This window comes from Piliocolobus tephrosceles, chromosome Y, assembly GCF_002776525.5.
Source record: "Piliocolobus tephrosceles isolate RC106 chromosome Y, ASM277652v3, whole genome shotgun sequence".
Lineage (NCBI taxonomy): Eukaryota > Metazoa > Chordata > Mammalia > Primates > Cercopithecidae > Piliocolobus > Piliocolobus tephrosceles.
The window spans coordinates 20258629-20269895 of record NC_045456.1 but is presented as its reverse complement, the minus strand read 5'-3'; the positions used below and the strand labels follow the sequence as shown (position 1 = coordinate 20269895).

The 11267-nt window shown below is 45.9% G+C and overlaps 1 protein-coding gene across 1 annotated transcript in view; it reads left to right on the top strand.

The window, feature by feature from the left end:
* Window positions 1–9549, top strand: part of LOC116418601 (CD99 antigen-like) — a 27865-nt gene extending 18316 nt beyond the window's left edge. The window contains exons 9-10 of the mRNA XM_031935003.1: window positions 6534–6587; window positions 9095–9549. Coding sequence (XP_031790863.1) covers window positions 6534–6587; window positions 9095–9120 — 80 coding nt within the window. The 3' untranslated portion in view covers window positions 9121–9549. The remainder of the gene's footprint in view (window positions 1–6533; window positions 6588–9094) is intronic.
* The last annotated feature ends 1718 nt before the right edge of the window (window positions 9550–11267 follow it).

The following is an 11267-nucleotide window of genomic DNA, read 5'->3' as shown; positions in this document are numbered from 1 at the left end:
TGTCTCTACAAAAAAAAAAAAAAGGTAAAAGATTAGCTGAGAGCCACCACACTCAGCTAACATTTTTTTTTTGTAGAGACACAGTCTTGCTATGTTGCCATTACTTTTAATGGCAAAAACCACAATTACTTTTGCACCAGCCTCCCTTCCTCCCTTCCTACAGATTTGAGTTTGTGGCGCTTGGGTTTCTCCTGGTTTTTGTCCACATGATATGAAGGGGCCTGTTTAAGCTGCTTCTCTCATGCACTCGGCGTCTGTGACTTTGCATCTGGGTGTGTTGGCTTCACGGAGGACCTGGCTCAGACCACTAACCGCACGGAGCCTGACCGCTTCCCACAGAGCCCAGCTTCCGTGGTTGGCACGGGATGTTAAGGATGCCGTCCTTTGGGTGTGGTGGCTGGTCCTAACGCTGTGATTACCAGGGTCCTGGGCTCACAGTGGCTTTCTTGAGGCTTTGACAAGATAGGCTATTGGCTCTCCCTGCCTCCTTCTTTCTCTTCTTCTCTGCCTTTGTTCCTTCCCTCCTCCTTTCTTTCCCCCTCCCTCCTTTTCTCTCTTCCTTCCCTGCTTTTCTCTTTCTTCCTTTGCCCTCAATTCTCCCTCTTTCTTTTCATTCTTTTTTGAACTCTCCCTCTTTCTTCCTCCCTCCCTCCCTTCCTTCCCTCCTTCTTTTCCTCCTTTTTTCCTTTTTCTCTCTTCCTTTTCTCTATCTCTTCCTTTCTTCCTTCACTTTTCTTCTTATGTACCTCTTTTCTCTCTCCCTTCTTTCTTTCCTTCCATCCCTCCCTCCTTCTTTCCTTTTTCTCCCTCCATCCTTCCTTTTTTCTCCCTCCATCCCTTCCTCCTTTCCTTCCTTCCTTTTTTCTTCTCTCTATTCTTCCTCTCTTCATCCATCTCTCCTTTTCTTACATGCCTCTTTCCTCCTCTCTCCCTTCTTTCCTTCCTTCCCCCCTCCTTTCTTCCTTCCTTCCCTTCCTCCCTCCCTCATTTCCCTCCTCCCTGCTTCACTTCCTCCTCTCTCCTTTCCCCCCTCTCTCCATACCTCCCCCTTTCCTTTTTTCCAACCTCCTTCCCTCCTTGTCCCTTCCCTCTCTCTCTGCCTTCCTCCCTTCCTTTCCCCATCCCTCCTTCCTTCCTCCCTCCCTCCTGGCCTCCCTGTTCCCTGCCTCCCTCCCTGCCTTCCTCTGTGTCTCCCTGCCTCCACTCCTTCATTGTGGTTTCTGCTTCCCACTCTCACACTTTGAGCCTCTTTTCCCGTTACCTCCTTGCTCAGAGCAGCTCTTTCTATCACCTCCCTGCTGCTGGGGGCCCCAGCGCACAGCAAAAGCAGACCTAGCACCAGTTTACTTTTTTTTATTATTATTATTTTGTCTCTTTCAACCTTCCATTTCAGATGAGCTGAAGACCTAGGGGTGAGCAGAGAACCCAGCCCAGGCCTGCGGAGCATCCTGACCGTAATCGTTTTATCTGCTAAGATGCAGCCTTAAAGCAAACCCTTCCATCTGCCACTCCCCTCGCCCCGCTAGCAAATTCCCACCACGGTGGGATTCTCACTCACATGACAGATTCTCTGCCTTCAATTCCATATGCTTTTGCCTTTCTTGATGCACAGAAGCTCATTATAGCAAATCATATTTCTGCACAAGAGCTTCAGCAAATGAAGAGAAATACAAATATGTTCTTTTAAACGTAAATGTAACAGGGCAGTGACTTCCATGTTTTAATGAGTTTTGTCCCCAAGTCCATCCCTGCCAAGGGAACAAACTGGGACCCAGGGTGGCCACCCTCTTCCCTGCAGTATCCTAGTTACGCTCACTCACGTCCTAAGGATTTGACTTTCCAGGTCATGCATGGATTTTTAAATCTTCAACCTTTTCAGCCCTTGACTTGCATTTCTCACTGCACTTCCTATGAAGCGGTTCTTAACTCTTTCTGTGATCAGTGTTCCAAACAGGTGCACATCTTGGTTCCTAGAAAAACAAAATTCATATGTTGAGGAATCACCCAAACATCTCCTGATCTTCACACTCTAAGGCCTGTTGGGAATTGCTGGGTGGTCAGGTCCCTATTCACATGTCTGAGCACAGAGCCTCTCCGGGCGTCGTCTTCAGATTCTCCCATATGCCTGAAACACACATTGTACCTGGATTTTCCTTCCGTTTCTGAAGTCCACCGACTTGTTCTTCAGCGTAATCGATTCTTTTTCTTTCTTTTACTTCTCTTATTTCTTTCTTTCTTTCTTTCCATTTTTTCTTTCTTCTTTTCCTTCTATTTATTTTACTTTTCTTCTTTGTTATATGTTATTTCTTTTTCTTTTTTTACTTTTCTTCTTTTTTCATTTTTCTTTTATTTCTTTTTTGAGATGAAGTCTCACTCTGTTGCCCAGGCTGCAGTGCAGTGGTGCAATCTTGGCTCACTGCAACCTCCACCTCCTGGGTTCAAGCAATTCTCCTGCCTCAGCCTCCTGAGTAGCTGGGACTATAGGCACACACCACTACACCCAGCTAATTTTTGTATTTTTAGTAGAGACAGGGTTTCTCCATGTTGGCCAAGCTGGTCTCGAACTTCTGACCTCAGGTTATCTGCCTGCCTCAGCCTCCCAAAGTGCTGGGATTTACAGGCATGAGCCACTGTGCCTGGCCCTTTTTCTTTTTTCTTATTCCTTTTACTTTTTTTGTTTCTTGTTTCTTATTTCTTTTTCTTTTTCTCTTATTTCTTTTTCTTATTTGTTTTCCTTTTTGCATTTTCTTTTTTTATCTTACTTGCTTTACTTATTTTTCTTTTTTTACTTTTATTCTCCATTTTTCTTCATTCTTTTCCTCTTATTTCTTTGACTTTTCTGATTTCTTTTTTTTTTTTTCTTATTTTCCTCTTTTTTCATATTCCTTTTGCTTTTTTCTTATTTGCCCTCTTGTGGAAATGAGGCACAGCCTCCCTTATGGTTTAGCCGTAGCTCTAGCTGAGCACAGATGGTTTGATCCTCCTGTGTTGGGGCACTGTACGGTGTGAGGGCACAAAACCCTGACCCATATGGGTCTGGTCACCTCACAGAGGTCACCTTTACAGCCCCCCACTCTTTGAAGGATGTGTCCCAAGGTGTCTCAAGTCTGATGCAATGAAAGCTGCCCCCCAGTGACCACAGGACTGAGTCCAAAATGTCCTGTGTGTTTCCCAAAGTGTCTGTCCTAACACCACTTAAAGATTAGCCACTGCTAGACAGCGATCCTCAGGTATATGGTCTCAGGATTGGTCCCAAGTGCATGGTGTGTGTGTGTATAAATATATATTCACAAAGCATAGGGACCCATTAAAGGCATATTACTTTGCTTAATGGTTCTAATAGCTAAAAATGATTTCTAACCTGAAAGAAAAGCACCATGAATTGTTTGAAGTTGACTTGTCAGATGTGGCGTGCTTGGTCTAAGTTTTGACAGGAAGAGTACGTGGATGGGGGTGTACAGAGCATCTCATGAGACCAGTTCTCCTGAGAGGTCCGTGATATTGGAACTGTTGCCCCAGATGAACTTTGCCCTTGTAAGACTTTATTCTTTTCAATTGACTTTTTCCCTCTTTAAAACTTGCCAGCTTTTATGTAGTGTTTTATAAAATTACAGGAATAAAAAGAATATCTTTTATGCTTTTTAACCAGTGAGGGGGGAAGGAGAAATTATTTGTCCTCTGAAATGAATGCACGTTTTCAATTTCTAGCCAGGACAGTTGGCTGCAAAATGCACCCGTGTTGACAACTTGCCACCAGCAGAACAAATGACATTTGTGCTGAACATTTTCAGATCGTTTCAAATGTTCTCCTCTTTGGGGGTTTTTCCTCTCTTTCTTTTTCTTAAATCATAGAACTTTGGCCTCTTTATGTGGGAGTCATTTAGTGGTTAGGGAAGAACGGCTGAAACCATGAGTTCGTGTAGTATAAACTGGCGAGGCTGCCTCTGCTGTCATTAAAAGTTACGCTGCTGGCTCGGCACGGTGGTTCACACCTGTAATCCCAGCACTTTGGGAGGCCGAGGCGGGCAGATCACAAGGTCAGGAGATTGAGACCATCCTGGCAAACACGGTGAAACCCCGTCTCTACTAAAAATACAAAAAATTAGCCGGGTGTGGTGGCGGCGCCTGTAGTTCCAGCTACTCGGGAGGCTGAGGCAGGAGAATGGTGTGAACCCTGGAGGCGGAGGTTGCAGTGAGCTGAGATCACGCCACTACATTCCAGCCTGAGTGGCACAGCGAGACTCTATCTCAAAAAAAAAAAAAGTTACACTGCTGCACCATACAAACGTGTCCCTTTATGAAGGCATTCGAACCACAGATGGGGCCGTTTTACAAATAGTACGGTCTTTGTGAGTGGGAAATGCATGGCCACAGATTCGATGAGCTGCTTCTGCCGCTTCCCTTTGTGTTGAAAACGTGGGTGTTCCTTCACACCAACACTGGAAAGAAATAAATACCTATAGATCTGTGCATCTCTTACGCGTTTCCAATTCTGTTGGCTTATGCTGTGCGTCGGAAAAGAAGCGACACCGACAACATTTGGGGAGATGACCCTGTTTGCATTGTGGCATGCTTGAAACATTTTTTAATAGAAATTTGGGAATAGAGGGCCGGGCACCATGGCTTAGGCCTGTAGTCCCAGCACTTTGGGAGACTGAGGCTGGCGGATCACGAGGTCAGGAGATTGAGACCATCCTGGCTAACACGGTGAAACCCCATCTCTATTAAAAATAAAAAAAATTAGCTGGGCATGGTGGTGCATGCCTGTAATCCCAGCTACTCTGGAGGCTGAGGCAGGAGAATCGCTTGAACCCAGGAGGCAGAGGTTGCAATGAGCTGAGATCGCGCCACTGCACTCCAGCCTGGGCGACAGCGAAACTCTGTCTCAAAAAAATATTAATAATAATTTTAAAAAAAAGAAATTTGGGAATAGAAACAAGACTGGGAAAAAATGCTGGAGGAGGAAGAACACTGGGTACACAAGACCCCTCGGCTCTCTTGTCCTTTGATGGCTGGGGCAGCTCTTAGTGGTCTGAGTCCTCACTCATCTCACTCTGCATTCTGGGGGAGGTAGAAGGCGGGGTAGGAGAGCCAGTTCAACCTGAGAAGGATGATCAGTGCAGGGTGGATAAAGGAAGAAAGTCCCCTTTCCCCAGGTACTGAAAAGATGCTAATCTGCTGAGATTCTCTGCATTTATTTTTATTTATTTTAATTTTTATTTTGGGACAGTCTCGCTCTGTCACCCACGCTGGAGTGCAGTGCCATGATCTTGGCTCACTGCAGCCTCTGCCTCTTGGGTTCAAGTGATTCTCCTGCCTCAGCCTCCCGAATAGCTGGGACTACAGGTGCACGCCACCACGCCGAGCTAATTTTTGTATTTTTAATAGAGACAGGGTTTCACCATGTTGGCCAGGATGGTTTTGATCTCTTGACCTTGTGATCTGCCCACCTGGGCCTACCAAAGTGCTGGGATTACAGGTGTGAGCCACTGTGCCCAGCCTCTGCATTTATTTTTATTTATTTATTTTTATTTTGAGACAGTCTCACCCTGTCACCCAGGCTGGAGTGCAGTAGTGCGATCTCAGCTCACTGCAACCTCCACCTCCTGGGTTCAAACGATCCTCCTGCCTAAGCCTCCCGAGTAGCTGGGAGTACAGGTGCACGCTACCACACCCAGCTAAATTTTGTATCTTTTAGTAGAGACGGGGTTTCACCATGTTGGCCAGGCTGGTCTCGAGCTCCTGACCTCAAGTGATCCACCTGCCTCAGCTTCCCAAAGTGCTGGGATTACAGGCGTGAGCCACTGCGCCCAGCCGTCTGCATTTGTTTGATGAGTTTGGGGGCAGTTATTAAGAATCTTATTTTCATAGATGCATGTGCTTTTTTTAATATATGTATAGAAAGGGCTTCCATGTGGGTGTTCCTCAGTGTTTAGGGAGAAGAAAGCAACCCTTAAAATAGAGGAAAATAAAGCTGCTTGGATTACCCTGTTGAAGTTTATCTCTGCCTGTGCCATGCATGAAAAAATACTGGCAGCTGGGCGCCATGGCTCATACTTGTAATCCCAGCACTTTGGGAGGCCGAGGCGGATGGATCACAAGGTCAGGAGATCGAGACCATCCTGGCTAACACGGTGAAACCCCATCTCTACTAAAAATACAAAAAATTAGCCGGGTGTGGTGGCGGGTGCCTCTAGTCCCAGCTAGTTGGGAGGTTGAGGCAGGAGAATAGTGTGAACCCGGGAGGCGGAGCTTGCAGTGAGCGGAGATCGCACCACTGCGCTCCAACCTGGGTGACAGAACGAGACTCCGTCTCATAAAAAAAGAAAAAGAAAAAATACTGGCAAAGTCTTCACTTAGTTGAGTGTTAGACTCCATATTCCCAGTGGGTCTTGGGGTTCAGAACTGAGTGCTCTCATCCAAGCAATAGGAGTGTCAACCTCAGGAAAGCCCAAGTATTCTGTGTGTATTTTGAGGAGAGGGTTCTCTGTTGCACTGAGCCTCTCTGTGTGTTTTCTTCTTGTTTTCAGCAGAACAAGGGGAGGTGGACATGGAGAGCCACCGGAACGCCAACGCAGAGCCAGCTGGTAAGAAGGACGGGGAACAGCGGTTCGCACACGTGGCCAGTGTTCCCATGTTATCTTCTCCATGCTCTCCCATCTTGCTGTCCTGCTCACATTCTCAAATTTGGTTGCATGGCTTTGAATGTCTTCCTTTATGTCTCGTTGCTTTTGAGGGATACTTTCAAGAGACAATGAATGTATAAACTTCCTAGGGCCTGGGCTTTCAGGGAAGACCTATGTGTGCCTGAGTCTCTGTTTAACAAAATATTAAGGAAGTTTTCCCAGGAGTTCGAGACCAGCCTGGTCAACATGGTGAAACCCCGTTTCTACTAAAAATACAAAATTAGCTAGGTGTGGTGGTGGGCGCCCGTAATCCCACCTACTTGGGAGGCTAAGGCAGAAGAATCACTTGAACCCCAGAGGTAGAGGTTGCAGTGAGCCGAGATCGTGCCACTGCACTCCAGCCTGGATGACACAGTGAGACTGTTTCAAAAAAAGAAAGGTCCAAGTGGCACACGATTGTTGCGTCATCGGGAAGTCCACAGCTGGCTGGCGTGCACTGGGAATTAAAAGTCCTCCTGAAATGTATCTCCTGAAATATAGCTTGTCAAGTTTTGCTGTCAACCTTTATTTTTGTTGTTAGAGATAGGGTCTCACTTTGTCGCCCAAGCTGGAGTGCAGCGACACGATCATAGCTTACTGCAGCCCTGACCTCCTGGGCTCAAGGGATCCTCCCACCTCAGCCTCCTGATTGTCTGGAACCACAGGTGTGCACCACCATGCCCGACTGATTTGTTTTTTTATTTTGTGGAGACAGGGTCTCACTAGTTTGCCCATCCTGACCTCAAGCAGCCCTCCCACCTCAGCTTCCCAAAGTGCTGGGATTCCAGGCGTGAACAACCGCGCCCAGCCTGCTATCACTTTCTACAACTTCTCTCAACCAGATGGAAAATGTGGTTAAGAAGAGACTGTTTAATTCGTGAGAAGCCTCTCAGGGTAAAAGGCATTTTGCCATTAGAAGCACTTTTGAAAATGGCAAGAAAGACATTTCTGTGTGTATATATGTGCGTGTGTTTTGTCTTTCATTTGTACATAATTGGAACCTTCTCATTTGCCTGAGAGATGCAACGTTTATTTTTAATAGGAGCTGTCAAATTGAGATGTATTTTTAGTGAGATGATTTAAAGTATTTTAATTTTTTTTCTTTTTGAGATGGAGTCTCTCTCTGTCGCCAGAGTGCAGTGGTGCGACCTCTGTTCACTGCAGTGCCCGCCTCCCGGGTTGAAGTGAGTCTCCTTCCTCAGCCTCCTGAGTAGCTAGAACCACAGGCACCTACTGTCATGCCCCACTAATTTTCTTTCTATTTTCAATAGAGACCAGGCCTTTGCCATGTTTTCCAGGCTGGTCTCGAACTCCTGACCTCAAGTGATCTGCCCACCTTGGCCTCCCAAAGTGCTGGGGTTACAGGCGTGAGCCACCGTGCCTGGCATTCAGTTTTAAAGATAGAGACTTCAAGAAAGTGTCTCGCCAGACGCGGTGGCTTATGCCTGTAATCCCAACACTTTGGGAGGCTGAGGCGGGCGGATCACCTGAGGTTGGGAGTTCGAGACCAGCCTGACCAATATGGAGAAACCCCGTCTCTACTTAACAACAATAACAAAAAATACAAAATTAGTCACGTGTGGTGGCACATGCCTGTAATTCCAGCTACTTGGAAGCCTGAGGCAGGAGAATCGCTTGAACCTGGGAGGCAGAGGTTGTGGTGAGCCAAGATTGCGCCATTGCACTCCAGCCTGGGCAACAAGAGCAAAACTCTGTCTCAAAAATAATAATAATAATAAAAGAAAGTTAGTGTCTTGTTGACTGCTCTTTCGAGTCAGGGAAAGATGTTTAGAACAAGCTATATCTTGAAGAGAAAAGAAAGATTTCCTCTGCTGCCCACTAATGAAGTTGTCTGGCTTCGTTAGCCAGTACATTGGTATATATGTGTGGGGCCCTCGTTACTTGAAGGGCTTGGCATTCCAGTGTTTTCTACCAGCCTGTTTGGAAGAAAAATACCATTGTTCTTAGTTCCTTCTTCCAAATCCCAGCTTCTCCCTCCAAAATAATTTTAAGACTGACATGCAGAATAAAGTTTCCAAAACTTAAATGAACGGACCAGAAAATCTCAGCCTGGCATAATTGCAAATCAATAAAAACTGCACACTCTCATTTAGAAGATTTATTCTTCCATTTGGTAAGTTATAGGCATTTGTTACTGTCTTGGTGACGTCGTTAGTGGAAATTGCCTTCTGCCGTTTTCCTTCTGCTTTTTCTGCAGTATCCTTTTTTTTTTTTTTGTATGAATGGCATCATTCAATGAAATTGATTGAATTGATTGAGAGTTAGGGTTTTGCTTTTTCGTGATGAGTTTTGGGCCCATTTTTCTTATGCAGAAATAAAACCACCAGCTCCTGAAAGTTTTAGGAACTGTGTCCACGTGAGTGCTCAGGGAACTGGGAATGACTTTCTCTTCTCTCTGTCTCTCACAGTTCAGCGTACTCTTTTAGAGAAATAGAAGAATGTTGGCAGAAACAGCCCAGGCGTTGGCGGCAGGGTTAGAACAGCTGCCTGAGGCTCCTCCCCGAAGGACATTTGCGTGAGAGCAGAGTCGGAGGCCTTCTGTTCACGGCGGATTCTTTGTTGTAATCTTGCGATGTGCTTTGCTTGTTGCTGGGCGGATGATGTTTACTAACGATGAAACATCCAAAGGGGGATAGGCACTTGGACCCCCATTCTCCAAGGCCCGGGGGAGAGGGGTTTCCCATGGGATGTGAAAGGCTGGCCATTATGAAGTCCCCGTAACTCAAATGTCATCCCCACCGAGGCACCCCCCGTCCCCCAGAATCTCGGCTGTTTACAAATCACGTGTCCATTGAGCACGTCTGAAACTTCCCTGGTAGCCCTGACTTTTTTTTTTTTAATTAAAATAAGGTAAGCCCTTCAATTTGTTTCTTCAATATTTCTTTCATTTGTAGGGATATTTCTTTCTCATGGCAGACTAATAAAAAGAAATTAGAAACCAAGTGCTAGCTCTTTCTTTCCAAAATGTCTTTTTTTACTTAAATGTTTTGCCGTGGGTGGATGTTAAAGAAGGCTGTGGTAATTTACAGGATGGGTTCCAAGTTCTTTTTCTGGGGCTTTAAGGCAAATTTTCAGCCTAAGTGCTAGCTCTTTCTTTCCAAAATGTCCTTGTTGGGCTCTTTTCCTTTCCCGTGTCCTGCCACATTGGGACGGGTACTCTTCTGCACCCAGATCCTCCCAGCCAGATACTCTTCTCTATCCAGATACTTTGTTTCCAGATACTCTCCCTGCAGCTAGGTACCCTGCCCCGAGTCCAGATACTCCCTGCTTCCAAATACTCCTGTATATTCAGATACTCGTCTGAATCCAGCTATTCCCTACATCCAGATACTCTCCTCCATCTAGATAGTCCCTGTTTCCAGATACTCTCCCTGCAGCTAGATACCCCCTCGAGTCCAGATGCTCCCTGCTTCCAGATACTCCTGTATATTCAGATACTCGTCTGAATCCAGATACTCCCTACATCTGGATACTCTCCTCCATCCAGATTTTGGTTTATAGCCAGGTGCTTCCTGCATCCAGATACTCCCTGCATTTTGGTACCCCCACTGAGTTCACATACTCCCTGTGTCCAGTTATTCCCCTGAATCCAGATACTCTATGAATCTAGGTACTTACTGCATCCAGATACTCCTTACATCCAGGTACTCTCCTCCATTGAGATACTCCCTATATCTGGATACTCCCTGCATCCAGATGTTCCCTTTCATCCAAATACTGTCTTCCATCCAGATACTCCCTTTCATCCAATTACTCCCTTCCATCTAGATACTCTCCTTCATCCAAATACTCCCATCCAGTTACTCTCCTCTATCCACAAACTCTCTTCCAGATACTCTTCTTCATCCAGATACTCCCTTGTATCCAGGTATTCCCTGCATCCAGATGCCCCCTGCATCCAGATACTCCCATCCAGGTACTCCCATTCCGTTACTCTCCTGTACCACATACATACTCCCTTCCTTCTAGATACTCTCCTCCATCCAGATACTCCCTTTCATCTAGATACTTTCTTCCATCCAGTTACTCTCTTATATCCATGTATGCTTTTCCTTCCACACACCCCCTTCCAGATACTTTCCTCCATCTGGATACTCCCTTCTATCCAGATACTCCCTCCCATGCAGTTACTCTCCTCCATCCAGATATTCCCTCGTATCCAGGTACTCCCTGCATCCAGATGTTCCATGCATCCAGATATTCTCTGTATCCAGCTACCCCCTGTATCCAGGTACCCTCTGAGTCCAGATACTCCCTGCTTCCAGATACTTCCCTGCATCCAGGTACTCCCTGCATCCTGATACCTGCACCTAGATACTTCCCCATGTTCTCTTGAGTTTCATATGGGTTGAATATCACAAATTTACAAACAGTCTGTCCAGTCTTTACACAGTGTGGAACTACTTCAATGTGAAAGCTGGGTTTAATGTGGGGGTAACATAGCCTTGTGGCTGAGAAAACCCTCATACCCTTTCTAACAAGTTGGGATTAACCAAAAGCCTGTTCTCTTCTCTGCAATACTTGACAACTTTTCCACATTGAGAATTGTTTCCCCATTAAGGCTTTCAAAATACATGTCTC